Source organism: Oncorhynchus clarkii, chromosome 2, assembly GCF_045791955.1.
Source record: "Oncorhynchus clarkii lewisi isolate Uvic-CL-2024 chromosome 2, UVic_Ocla_1.0, whole genome shotgun sequence".
Lineage (NCBI taxonomy): Eukaryota > Metazoa > Chordata > Actinopteri > Salmoniformes > Salmonidae > Oncorhynchus > Oncorhynchus clarkii.
Genome location: NC_092148.1, coordinates 48,103,900 through 48,118,413, shown reverse-complemented (window position 1 = coordinate 48,118,413; position 14,514 = coordinate 48,103,900). Strand labels below are relative to the sequence as shown.

The following is a 14,514-nucleotide window of genomic DNA, read 5'->3' as shown; positions in this document are numbered from 1 at the left end:
ATGTCTTCTTAAGTTTGGTGTCTTTGATTTGTGGCAGCAGTTAAATCCCACAGAAAAACAATACTATTTTTTTTCCTCCCGTCCACCACAATTTTTCACATATTGACTACTTCGTTGTTGATGATAAAACTGCATCTAGTCATATCCGATCACGCCCTGCTAGTACTACCGTCAGTACTACCATGAAAAATAAGCCTCATAAAACATGGTGTTCTGTGCTGCTCTCTGAGCAGAATTTCATTAACTTTGTCTCAGAGCAGGTACAGCTTTTCTTAGAAGTAAAAAAAAAAATCAGAAGACACTTCACCCAGCCATTTATGGGAAACATTGAAAATGTATATTAGAGGGCAATCATTTACGTAGCCAACAGTAATAAAAAGTGATCCAAGGACTTCAAAATGGATATCAAAAGGGAGACCTTTCTGACAGACCAATAGTACGTGGAGCACCCCTCACCAGAGCTACAGAACAAGAAGCTTAAATTAAAAATGGACTTGATCTCTTATCAACAAATGAGTTCGAGATTATGCTTCTGAAGATCTGTCATTTGGTTAACAAGCAAACAAACTTTAAGCCTGTCAACTGTGTCAAACTACTGCATCTCGATTAATGAGAGAGTGATCATACAGAGATTGACAATGCATTTAAGAATTTTTACTTTTTACCAATCTGAATCCAGTGGGAATGGTTCTGAAACAGATTTTTTTTCAAGATCTGCCAATGTTGACTTCGGATCAAACTGTAAAATCAGGATTAGATGCTCAACAGGCCATCGCCTGTCTTAAAATGGTCTACTAAGATAACATATGGTGTTTGTTAAAGATGGTCATATTTTTAAAAATAAAATATTGAATTTGGCCATCACTACTATAGCCCATAGAAACGCATTGAATAACACATTAAATAATAAGGAAGAATGTTTTGAAGTGTCTCTCATATATCTAGGCAATATAAGAAAGCTCAGGAACATATCTATATATTTTTAGACACATTTAACCCCTTTTTTTGTTGGCACAAAAATTCCATACATGAAAACAAAAAACGGTACCCTCAGACGAGTCCCGTTACACTGATCGGGGTCGTAGGACAAAACGGAGAACACCATCGTGTTCGTGAGACTCATCTTTCATTTCAGTTTGTATATTAGTTTGTGCTCATATTTTGGAGGCCAAACCGTTCAGACGTTTTCAGGATGTCTCCTGGTCCTTCAAACGACCGCTGTAGCTCTGCCACTTTCCACCACATGTGGAAGACCGACATAGGCGGATGAGGTGGATTGAGACACAGCCCATATATATAAAAAAAATATTTCTCTAGTTTAAACAGACAGATTTTGATGGGGATTTTTGTATTATGTTAACTTGATTGAGGCATGTGAGTGTCAATCGACTCTTAAGGATGAATCAAATTGTAATAGAAGAACCGCTCTATTACGCAATCCCTTTTTACAGAGACTCAAACGTAAGGGTGGCCTTGCATTGCTGAATTATCAATATTAATATTGGGCTGCAAACATCATGTCATAGTGGCTACTCTATCACTGCCAGCAGCAGTATATAACTAGGTTAAACAATGAGATTGTCACATACATACTGTCACATATACACAGAGTAGACTACTGTATGATTACTGAGATATTACATTTACCTACAGAAATACATTTTTTTTTCCACTTTAGAGAGATTCGAGGGACGCAATCTTTGGAGAGTGCCACAAACCAGATTAGTAGAGCATACACAGATATGATGTAGATCCAGACGTAGCAGAGTTGCTGAGGGAGGATGACGATGCTGTCATAGATGAATGTCTATTGTTTGATGGCACTTGGCACAAGAAAGGATTCACTTCCAACTACGGGAATATGTGTGTGCATAGACATTGCAACAGGTCCAGTGATAAGACTATTAAGTGTTGTCTTCATACTGCCATGCATGTGTGATGAAAAGGAAAATAGGGTTTACTGAGGAGTTGTTCAGGGAATGGAAGGAGTCACATGCAGATGACTGTGCCCAAACCTTCTCAGGGTCTAGAAAAGTAATAGAGCAGGAGGCAGCAAAACGCACGTGGGCCAGACCAGTCAGTCGCCATCGCATTTGTTACACAGAAATGCTCTCAGATGGTGACAGTACTTCATAAGTTTGTCACATTAGATCCCTACCCAGGAATTGAGATACAGTGCCCTGCAAAAGTATTCATCCCCCTTGGTGTTTTTCCTATTTTGTTGCATTACAACCTGTAATATAAATGTATTTTTATTTGGATTTCAAGTAATGGACATACACAAAATAGTCCAAATTGGTGAAGTGAAATGAAAAAAATGTACTTGTTTAAAAAATAAATGTTTTAATTAAAAACTGAAAAGTTGTGAGGGCACTTGTATTCACCCCCTTTGCTATGAAATTCTTACCTTCAGAAGTCACATAATTAGTTAAATAAAGTCCACCTGTGTGCAATCTAAGTGTCACACGATCTGTCACATGAATCTGCAACACCACTAAGCAAGGGGCACCACCAAGCAAGCGGCACCATGAAGACCAAGGAGCTCTCCAAACAGGTCTGGGACAAAGTTGTGGAGAAGTACAGATCAGGGTAGGGTTATAAAAAAATATCAGAATCTTTGAACATCCCACGGAGCACCATTAAATCAATTATAAAAAAATTGAAAGAATATGGCAACACAACAAACCTACCAAAACTCACGGACCAGGCACGGAGGGCATTAATCAGAGAGGCAACAAAGAGACCAAAGATAACCCTGAAGGAGTTGTCCACAGCAGAGTTTGGAGTATCTGTCCATAGGACCACTTTAAGCCATACACTCCACGGAGCTGGGCTTTATGGAAGAGCGGCCAGACAAAAGACATTGCTTAAAATAAGCAAACACATGTGGTGTTCGTCAAAAGGCATGTGGGAAACTACCCAACCATATGCAAGAAGGTACTCTGGTCAAATGAGACTAAAATTGAGCTTTTTGGCCATCAAGGAAAATGCTATGTCTGGCACAAACCCAACACCTCTCATCACCCCGGGGGACACCATCCCCACAGTGAAGCATGGTGGTGGCAGCATCATGCTGTGGGGATGTTTTCCCATCGGCAGGGACTGGGAAACTGGTCAGAATTGAAGGAATGGTGGATGGCGCTAAATACAGGGAAATTCTTGAGGGAAATCGGTTTCAGTCTTCCGGAGATTTGAGTCTGGGACGAAGGTTCACCTTCCAGCAGGACAATGACCCTACGCATACTGTTAAAGCAACACTCGAGTGGTTTAAGGGGAAACATTTAAATGTTTTGGAATGGCCTAGTCAAAGCCCAGACCTCAATCCAATTGAGAGTCTGTGGTATGACTTAAAGATTGCTGTACACCAGCGGAACCCATCAAACTTGAAGGAGCTGGAGCAGCTTTGCCTTGAAGAATGGGCAAAAAATACCAGTGGCTAGATGTGCCAAGCTTATAGAGACATACCCCAAAATAATTGCAGCTGTAATTGCTGCAAAAGGTGCATCTACAAAGTATTGACTTTGGGGGGTGAATAGTTATGCATGCTAAAGTTTTCAGTTTTTTTGTCTCATTGTGTGTTTGTTTCGCAATAAAACATATTTTGCATCTTCAAAGTGGTATGTTGTGTAAATCAAATGATACAACCCCCCCCAAAATGTATTTTAATTCCAGTTTGTAAGGCAACAAAATAGGAAAAATGCCAAAGGGGTGAATACTTTCGCAAGCCACTGTATGGAAACTGGAATGCATCCATCATGCCCACAAGAGGATGGGAACATCTCTATGTAAACTTAGTGCAAAAATATGCCTTGGGGGCAGAGTTGTAGGAAAACTTACTTCACTAAAATGTAAAAGTCTACAAAACTATTACAGGAGAGCAATTCCTGACATCAAGGGTGATGTAGAGAGCATGGAGACTGCCATCTGGGCTGGTCTTCTCCATTCCATGTCAACAGACGAAACCCCTAATCACGGCAGATGCTCGTCATCTTGGCGCTGGTACCAGCGAGCCCTAGAAAATGGTTAGAATCCACCCAGTCACAAAAACCATCCAGGCCATACATTTTTTTAATCGAGAAGTTGCACAGAAAATGGTGCCTGTATACCATAGGATGTCAAATGACAGCCTCCTCAAAAGAATGCAACATGGAGGAACCCAGAATGCATAAACTCCGTAATATGGTCGAGATGCCCCCTTGTGGGCAAAAGCCGCATTGATGCAGCAGCCAGTATGGCAGTAGCCACATTCAACAAGGGTACCACTATTATATCAAAGGTGATGGACAGATTGTGGCTTGACAGCACTTTGGCGACACTGGATGCAATCAGGGAGGATGATGAGATGCGTATTGTGATAGCTGATGCTTCAACAGTGTGTGTCAAGCGTAGCGCAGGTCCTAAGGCAGTCAAAAAAGTAAACAGGCACCTGCACCAACTTAAAGAGGGCCTTGCATACAAGGCAGGCATAGCTGATTAATCATTGAACCTGCAAATTTCACCATCCTTTTAAATAACAAATGGAGCAAGTTACTATGCGCATTTGCCCAACACTATGCATATTTACCAAACAAACCAGTATTTAAAACATATTCTCTATTCATTTTAACTAGTGTATTATATGTGCTAGTGTATTTGTAAAAAAGTGTATTAACTGTCAATATAGAAATTACATAAGAGATGAATTCATGTTACAAAACCAGACATATTTATGGAAAAAGACATGTTAATTGCATTCACCTATCTTTATCTGCCATTTTCTCAAAATGACCGGTTTACCATGCCCTAAGTCATTTTTTCTCAGCCTTCAAAGGAGATACATTTACATTAGGAGCAACTTCAAATCCAAGATGGCAGCATGTCAAGTCGTTAGTCTGTGACTAGTACATTTTAACCTACTAATAACCTATTTATTTATTGTGGCGTAACTTCGTTGTTGTGTAGTGCAAACTATTTTATTTTTGCTGGTGTAAAGATCAGGGGTCCTCCTCAACTCGGCACTTCATTACTTGACGTTTACCAAAGTAACCCCATCTCTGGCTGGCCTGAGTTCCTCCTTCGTCTGCGGAGTGTCTTGTCCAAGCTGCTCCTTTTTGCTCTTCGCCTGGCTGTCAGTGGCAGCTCAACAATCTCAACGTTCTCTCTATCGAACTCAACACCCAATCTACTCACACGTGCAAACACTCACATTCAGACTCATACATACACGCTGTCTCTCTCTCCCCTTACCTTCGTTGGCCTCTAATTTATTTTTTAAAAATTGTCAGAGAAAATGAAAGTTTTCCTGGTATTGCTTTGTGCACTGACTTGACTGAACTCTGGAGAAAACGAACATTGTCGCTGGGTGAGTACATCTGACAATGTGCTCTCCCGTCCATTGGACATTTTGTCTGCAGGAACTCGCTCTTTTTCACTCGGTCCACTCGTCCAAGAGCCGATGTATTTGTGGCATGATGTAAACAGTACGAATTTGTGTCTCTACCAAAGTCTAATGGTTTTAAATTACTGTTTTGTATTGTCTGGAAACTCACTTGTAGAATTCGCTTGCGGTAGGTCTCTTAAAAAAAGAGAAGCCGTGCAAGGTTTTTAAACAGAGGTGCCTAGTTATTCTTCTTTTGTTTTATATCAGGTAACGTGTAACCTAACCCTGGCCCTGATATGAAATATCTCCAAACTCCCTCTGATTTTAAATTTAGATCTGGTTTTGGTATTTTTCATTTAAATGTGGCAATTTGGAAACAGTTGGAATTTCTTGCTTTGAATATTGAGGTTTCTCTATAACTGTGATTGGCTGTTATAGACCCCCCTCTGCTCTCGGTGATGCATTTTCTTATTTGACGCACCTTATGTCTAAACTTCTTTGCAGTGAAATGATCTTGATTGGTGATCTCAACTGGTGTTGGTTAAAGCCGGTGTCTGATGATTTAAAAATGTTTTGTAATTCTATGAATCTTACCCAGTTGATTAACTCACCCACTCGCCCAAATCTTAAATGTCCAGATAAATCTACCCTGATCAATTTGATATTGACAAATGTTCCACATAAATATCGTGCGGTTGGTGTTTTTTGTAATGATTTAAGTGACCATTGTGCTGTTGTTGCTGTTAGAAATACTAAGGTTCCAAAGACAAACCCACGTTTTATTCGTATGGGAAATATGAAGTGTTTTAATGAGCAGGCTTTCTTTCATGATTTGTTTTATTTTGACTGGAGCAAGATTGAGTTTATTCCTGATGTGGAAACTGCCTGGAAATTCTTTCATGATGTTTTTTTCCAAATAGTAAACAAACATGCCCCATTCAGCAGGTTCAGAGTTAAAGGGTGGGATAATCCATGGTTTTCTTCTGAGCTGTCTTGTATTATTCACGACCGTAATCTAGCCTGGGCTAAAGCCTGGAAATCATGTTCTGATGCTGATTGGCTTATTTTTAGGCAGTTCCGAAACAAGCGTTCTTTTCTTCTCAGGAAGGCCAAGTCTGAATATTTTATGTCTGTTACCACTGATAACCTGAATGACCCTAGAACTTTCTGGTAGGCTATTAAGTCTATGTCTGGTAACAGTAATGTTAATGAATTACCGTCATGTGATTTGAAGGACTCTGTTTTGAAGAACTTACCTATTACTACCTGTCAGGGCAAGGAGATTGAGGTTGTAACCTCATATAAATATCTTGGGATATTAATTGATGACGGCCTCTCTTTTAAATTGCGTATTCAACAACTTACAAAAAAATTGAAGCTGAAATTGGGATTTTATTTACAGAATAAGGCCTGTTTTTCTTTTGAAGCCAGAAGGAGGCTAGTATCAGCTACATTTATGCTGATTTATGAATGCTTCAGCTCACTGTTTGAGATCAATTGACACTCTTTACCATGGCACTTTGAGATTTATTTTAAACTGCAAAACCCTTACGCACCACTGCACTTTGTATACCAGGATTGGCTGGCCTTCTCTAGTCACTCGTAGGCTCAGTCACTGGTATACTTTTATATACAAAGCCATTTTGGGTTTAATACCTTTTTATTTGTGCATTTTTATTGAAATGTGGTGGGTACTCTCTTCATTCGTTGGACTTTATCCTGCTAACTGTTCCAAATGTCCAAACTGAATTTGGTAAAAGGGCTTTTATGTACTCTGCGCCATCGTCTTGGAACACCTTACAAAATACTTTTAAACTGGAAGAACTTGTCCCGATTGGTGTTTTTAAATCACTGATTAAGGATTTTGAGGCTGATTCCCTGACCTGTCAATGTTTTTAATTTGCTGTTTTATACTCTTGTGAATTCAATGGTTTTTACTAGATTACTTGTAGTTTTTCATGTTGTCTGTCTGTATTTTTTTTGTAATGACTTGCTGCTGCCTATCTTGGCCAGGGCGCTCTTGAAAAATAGATTTTAATCTCAATAAGCCCTTCCTGGTTAAATATAGGTTAAATAAAAAATAAAAAATAAAAATATTCCACACACTGGTTCTTAGGACTTTTTAGATCTTGTGTAATTTTGATTTTAAGTAACATTTTATTTGTAAATCTATGCAAAATGTGCATCTGTCGTACGTGTGAATAGTGTTTTTTGTAAATAAATCCATGAAATAACTATATTTATTTTGCTAAACTATTCTTGGTAAGTCTGACCACTGGGTGTGTTATCACAATAAAACAAAACAAAAATCACTCTGACTTGAATCAATGTGTTGAAAAATTGATTTTCGTGTGGGGATGAACATGTCATTTTTGAAACAAATAGGGAATGATTTAACAAAAGTGCAATGGTGCCAATATATTTGGCTGCAACTGTATAAGGATCATTTAGTTACTACATAATAACAGCCTGCAGTAGGCCTTCTACTTGAGTTATTCAATGAAAGGGGGCAGCACTAAGCTAGCCTGAAACATCACTACCTGGAGTACCTCAAATTGAGCATGTTATGTCTCCATGAGACGCCATCTTAAAAGATGCAATAAGTAACTTTAAGGATGACCTTACCAAATTCACATAGAAATGGGAATTATAGACCTGTCATTCGCATTGAAAGCAAGTCTAATAAGCAATAGATGTGCACCATTTCTATGCTTCCCATGCTTATGTTTTTGTCTTTTACTTTTGGTTTTGTACACTAGCTTCAAACAGCTAAAAATACAATATATTTGGTTATTGAAAAGATATAGCACAGCGATTTAGAAGATGCAATGATTTTCTACTTTTGCCCCAAACTGAAATTAGGCAATCTATTAGAATTTTTGCAACCAGTAAATGGCGGAATGATTTCAGCATATTGCACCTTTAACCGACTTGATTTGATTTCAATGCACTGTTGAGTCTTCACATAGGAATGAATGGTGTCACGTTATATACGTCATATCTAGTCATTGGGCATACTGTTATGGGATTTTTATTAATCATGACTAAATTATGTATACATTTAGCTTAGAATTACAACTAAACAGAATACTACTCTGTTACTGCATGAATGTATGAATCTTATTATAATCATAATACTGAATATAAGGTGTGTAGTTTTAGTCAAGAATTAGAACAAGGACTTTCTGTTCCTTGGTAGAAACAAATGGAGCTATCGTCAGACCGGCTGGAATACTGTGTCCTTACAGGACATTCTGTCCCCACCCAGGGAGGGGAGAGACCTTGGGCTTGTAGTAGATTGTTTAACAGGTGGCAGACAATGTGAGGAGGCTTGTGAACTATATTGCCATTGTATCTGAGAGTAGGAGGGACATTTATGACGAAATTTGAGGTATATAAACCAATGTACATGGTATTATAACCGGAGCCAATAGATTAGGTTTTGTCTTGCACTGATGGAGCTGTTCACCTTTTGGCCAATAGCCTGGTGGAACCAGCCTGATCACCGCATTCCAAAAAATGGCCACTATGGGAAATAAAACAAACTATATGCATGAAATTCCTGTTTCCTGCCTAGGAAATCGCTGAAGGCAGAATTATAAGGTGAGATACCCTAATGCAGTTATCACACAGCATCACGCGGTTACCAAATATAAGGCTTTTGAGGAGAGAAAAGGTCCAGACCTGGTCGATGCCACCCGGGGCAAACATGATGGTAGCGAGGGCCAGAAGACTGTGTCCTTCCAGGAGCATGCTGCTAACCATGGCCTGGCTGCCTGGGATGAGGACCTGGGCACTGGTCAGACTGGCCTGGAACACACGTTCTGGATCTACAGGACAGAGACACACAATTATTTAATGGTTATTAATGACTCGTCAAACTACATGTCAAAAACAAATAGGGCTGCATGACATCAGCAGCCTGGTGTTCCAAATAGCATACCTGCTCTATACCAATAAACCCATCAGTTTAAAAAAAGTATTTAGGATATGCTAATCTAGCAAGTCAGGCAACTGAAAGCAACTTTCCAACAGTGTTTTAGTTCGACAGTTCAAATGACGACCGAACATATCTGTTTAGACTGTAGACAACTTTTATTTTAACAGAAATGTAGAACTTCTTGATGCTGTCAAAATCAGGCTATCCTAACAATGGTCCCAACGACAGGTTCAAAGTTGAAAATATTTCATGCCTATGCAACAAGGAAAATGACAGTCGCATTGACAGTCTACAGACAGTCGGCATGAGTATAAATTCAATGTAGCTTTGGCCAATGACACTTGTCGCATTCTAATGGTCTAGAGACATTTCGTAAGACGGACTATAAATCAACCTTAAGCACCAACAATAACACATGACATACCACTATTAGGTTAAAAATAAACAGACTAAAAAAAACTCACGGATGCTTAATCGAGCTCAAACCAAGTTTATTCAACTACTGGGTCATACATCTGCATAAGACAAAGAACATATTCACACAAACACTGACATTTAACCCTTTCTCCTATGCTGAGCCCCTTCTTACACATCTGGACAGCCAATACACCTCTGTTGCTATCCAGAAGTTATTCCTCACTTCATCTAACCTGACCACTGCCCAAATTCCACACTCCTCTCCAACTCATGGCTGTCATGATGACTGGTACCCGACTGTCTCTTCTCCTCCCATAGGATCCCTGATGGCTAACAATAACATATCCTGACATAATGTAAACGTTATACATTACCCTCTCTCCCTCAGTGAAATGAATAAGTATATTTCATGATTCCAAAGGTTAAGAAATCAGAACCCATCACCACATAACTAAAACTGCCATACCTGAGAGGTCTCTGGTAATCTCTTGCATTTTCACCAGCATTTCAAACCACGGGTGACTTTCATAAAGACCATTATCAGCTAGAGCAGGGCAATTCCTGGGTGTCAACCTGATACAAAGAAAGAAAACAAAGATGGAGCACGAGCTACAAAAACATACAGTATATTTCACAAATGCAGTGTCATCTGAGCCACAAATAGCTTCAATTGGAGATTGTTTGTTTGACAATTGAAAATACTTTCAAAACCAAGACCAGTAAGCTCCTAATACAATAAATACAATACATTAGCTGAATCTCAAACCGAACACAAGTCAATCTCAACGGTTAGTTGTCGAGTGATCGAGGGCTCTACTGTGTCTTTCAGCAACCTCTCTACCAAGTGTGCCAACTCGGCTCCCGAGGCATCAAGTTCTAACCACAAATCTTAGCGTGTTACCTAGCAACAACAAAGCCACTACTAAAGAAAAATATATTTGTTTTATTGTCACATACACTGGAGCAAATTGTTTTTCCAGGGTGAGCCAAAGTAGTATGGCACCCCTGGAGCAAATTAGGGTGAAGTGTCTTGCTCAAGGGCACAAAGACAGATTTTTTACCTTGTTAGCTTGGGAATTTGAACCAGAGACCTTTTGGTTATTGGGCCAATGCTCAAACCGCTGGGCTACCTGCCGCCCTCAAAATAGTCTGAATGAATCATCAAGAAATCTGTAATTAATTTGAACGATTTTGCATCATGAGGATGCTCAATACCACGCTGTCTCGCGAAAACAACGATGTGACCACATGAACAGATTGTTAACGTAGCTAGAACGTGCTGTGGCTCAAAGCTGCCTCTGCCATACAGAGATGAAATATCTAGACAATACAATTTGAATTTGATAACAGTGCTTGTGAACTTCAGAGCTGTAACAGTTTTACAATTTGGCTTCTAAAAGTATAAACGCATACTAGTAGTAGTCATCGCTCCTGCTCGAAAGTCTACACATTCTGGGTGATGCAAAGTCATCATCTTACTGGCGAGCTCACTGGCCATTTCTGATCACCGTTCTCAAAACTTGTCATACGTTGCACATCTCACACTACAAGAGCATTGTGCCGACAAAGACGGGATCGCTAGCCCTAAGATTGTGTCTCTGATCTGCTCTTATTAAACGAGCGTTGATGATGGCAGAGCGTTGAGTAGGCAACGACATGGGGATTCTGTCTCCGATCTCAAAAACATGTCTGGGACAGCTAAATTGGGGCCAAAAATCGTGCAGTGCACGCCCGGCTTTAGTCGCACAAGTTTACATCTAGCTAAGGAGTTGTGCTTGAAGGTGCAGTATTTCTTAAAAAAAGGTATTGTAGCACCAATTTCTCATTGCCACATGTTGAATGAAAAACTTCATAAACAGCGGAATACATTTGTGAGAATGAGGCGGGCGAATTGAGCATCTACCCACATTTCTTCTTACCGTCCAAAAGCAGTGTATGCAGCGGGCTATACATTCGTATCCCCCATGTACCGGTTCGTACTGAAAACATCCCCTCCTTAACTCGATTTAATAGCATGGCAGCGAGAGAAAAAAAAAAGGGAAAATATGCATACTTTCTCTATGAAACCTCATTTTACACCACCATGCTAGAATGGCTAATGCTAATTCCTGATGTTGTACCCTGCGTTCAGCCAGGCGTAAACAACAAACTGCTGCAACATGATTGGCTGAACGCAATACACAACATCCAGGACTAGCATTCCTAGACATTTAATTAAGAAAGTGTGCATATTTTTTTCAAATTCCCCGCCTTCTCTCCTTTAAATTGAGGTAAGGAGGAAATCGACGCCTTTACAGGCTGAATGGAGAATGTTTTATTTACGAACTGGCTCACGCGGGACACGAGTGTAATGACAGCTGCTTACATTGCCTTTGTACAGTAAGATGAAACGACTCAATATCACCATCTGCCTGTCTTTGGGCTAGTAGGCTAGAGGGATTAGGGATGCAGGCAGAGTGTGATGATGAAGTTGGCCAACAGCAAGAAGTAAACATTTTTTTCTGCTCAAATAAGTAATCATTAATGATTTGCATTGTCTCAATTATCTTCCAGTCACAACATGACAATGCACATAAACTCAGCAAAAAAAAGAAACGTCCCTTTTTCAGGACCCGGTCTTTCAAAGATAATTCTTAAAAATCCAAATAACTTCACAGATCTTCATTTGTAAAGGATTTAAACACTGTTTCCCATGCTTGTTCAATGAACCATAAACAATTAATAAACATGCACCTGTGGAATGGTCGTTAAGACACTAACAGCCTACAGACGGTAGGCAATTAAGGTCACAGTTATGAAAACTCAGGACACTAAAGAGGCCTTTCTATTGATGGTCGGATTCTCGTTTATATTTGAAGGAATGAGCGTTACACCGAGGCCTGTACTCTGGAGCGGGATCGATTTGGAGGCGGGGGGTCCGTCATCGGACTGAGCTTGATGTCATTGCAGGCAATCTCAGCTCTGTGTGTTACAGGGAAGACATCCTCCTCCCTCATGTGGTACCCTTTCTGCAGGCTCATCCTGACATGACCCTCCAGCATGACAATGCCACCAGTCATACTGCTCGTTCTGTGCATGATTTCCCGCAAGACAGGAATGTCAGTGTTCTGCCATGGCCAGCGAAGAGCCCGGATCTCAATCCCATTGAGCAAGTCTGGGACCTGTTGGATCGGAGGGTGAGGGCTAGGGCCATTCCCCCCAGAAATGTCGGAAACTTGCAGGTACCTTGGTGGAAGAGTGGGGTAACATCTCACAGCAAGAACTGGCAAATCTGGTGCAGTCCATGAGGAGGAGATGCACTGCAGTACTTAATGCAGCTGGTGGCCACAACAGATACTGACTGTTACTTTTGATTTAGACTCCCCCCTTTGTTCAGGAACACATTATTCAATTTCTGTGGAACTTGTTCAGTTTATGTCTCAGTTGTTGAATCTTATGTTCATACAAATATTTACACCTGTTAAGTTTTCTGAAAATAAACACAGTTGACAGTGAGAGGACGTTTCTTTTTTTGCTGAGTTTATGTTATAGCCTACAATTGTCGTCTTTGAAGCCAAAAACAGGACATGTATATTTTTGCCTAAACAGCTGACTGGCAAAGCACACGGGCACACTCTGCATTCTAAAAGTGAGAGAAAAGGAGCCCAGGCCGAGCGATGTTCCCCATGGTCCTAAAGCCAGCCAAGCAATACTCTAAACAGCTATTGCATGTTAAATCGGGATTGGAATGATTTTAGTTCCCACAAAAAAATGGCCTACTTTAAATTGTTGGTCTTGAGCTAGGGTATGGCGATTGCCATACTCAACTGACGCCCGCACCTGTGCCGCAGCAAGGCAAATTGGTGCTGTGACTTTGTTGCGGCAATGGCAAAATGTCATCTAGCGACAAATTAAGGAGCCAATAGTGATTCTCAATGAAAAATTGCAGAATACTGCATTTATAATGGCCTCCTATCCAGACCAGCGTGTCACAGCTCTCCTTCGCTGTGAGTCGAGTGACTCGGATTAGCCAGGCTATCGTAGAAATTATCACTGAAACATTTTTGGAAACAATGAACACATCAGCAAGTGGCCACTCAAGACAAAAAGGGCTCTGGGGCCAAGTTTTCGGTTTGAGATTCAGTCATAGCCTCCTCCTAGCAAATAGTCATGAAATATTGATTGTCCCTTTCCCTCACCTGTTGTGCTCCAGGTAGGTGTAGAGCAGGTAGCGAAGGCCATTGTCCAGGCAGTGGTGGATGAAGCGTGTGTGTAAGTCGTGTCCTTGAGGGGAGCGGTACTGGGGAATGGGTGGGCTGGCCTGCATCACCCCACCTGCCTGGCCCAGCCTCCACAACAGCTGCTCAAAATCAGCCATCTCGGCCTGGATGAACACTCCTCTCCTGCAAAGAGAGTGGTGGGTGATGGAGGTTAGCAGCTAACATAGCTTTCTTACATATCTAGTGTAATATACTGTATATGACTATTCATTACGTGTATTCAGCAGTGTAGGGTGCAATACCAGTTTGGCCACAAGAGGCCGACACTTGCCTACATTTTTTTACTGTGAGGTTGCTTCTCTGCTTCTACTATGGTGGGCTCGCAAGTAAGCCTACTAATCCAGAAAGAAGCACCTCAATATAATACATTTTTTTTCTTTATTTTTGAGATTTTGGCTCCAGTATTTCTTCTACTAAACATACAGTGCCTTCAGAAAGTATTCATACCCATTGACTTATTGCACATTTTGTTGTTACAGCCTGAATTCAAAATTGATTACATTTAGTTTTTATCTAACTCATTTACACACAATACCTCA

At 40.4% G+C, this 14,514-nt stretch overlaps 1 protein-coding gene across 6 annotated transcripts in view; it reads right to left on the bottom strand.

Annotated features, from left to right (window-relative positions):
- Positions 1-14,514, bottom strand: part of LOC139368689 (SPG11 vesicle trafficking associated, spatacsin) — a 94,889-nt gene that overhangs the window by 40,365 nt on the left and 40,010 nt on the right. For all 6 annotated transcript variants that reach the window (XM_071107944.1, XM_071107911.1, XM_071107922.1 and 3 more), the window contains exons 16-18: positions 13,895-14,098; positions 10,183-10,289; positions 9,044-9,189 (exon numbers count right to left, since the gene is read on the bottom strand). In XM_071107944.1, the coding sequence (XP_070964045.1) occupies positions 9,044-9,189; positions 10,183-10,289; positions 13,895-14,098 (457 nt within the window). The remainder of the gene's footprint in view (positions 1-9,043; positions 9,190-10,182; positions 10,290-13,894; positions 14,099-14,514) is intronic.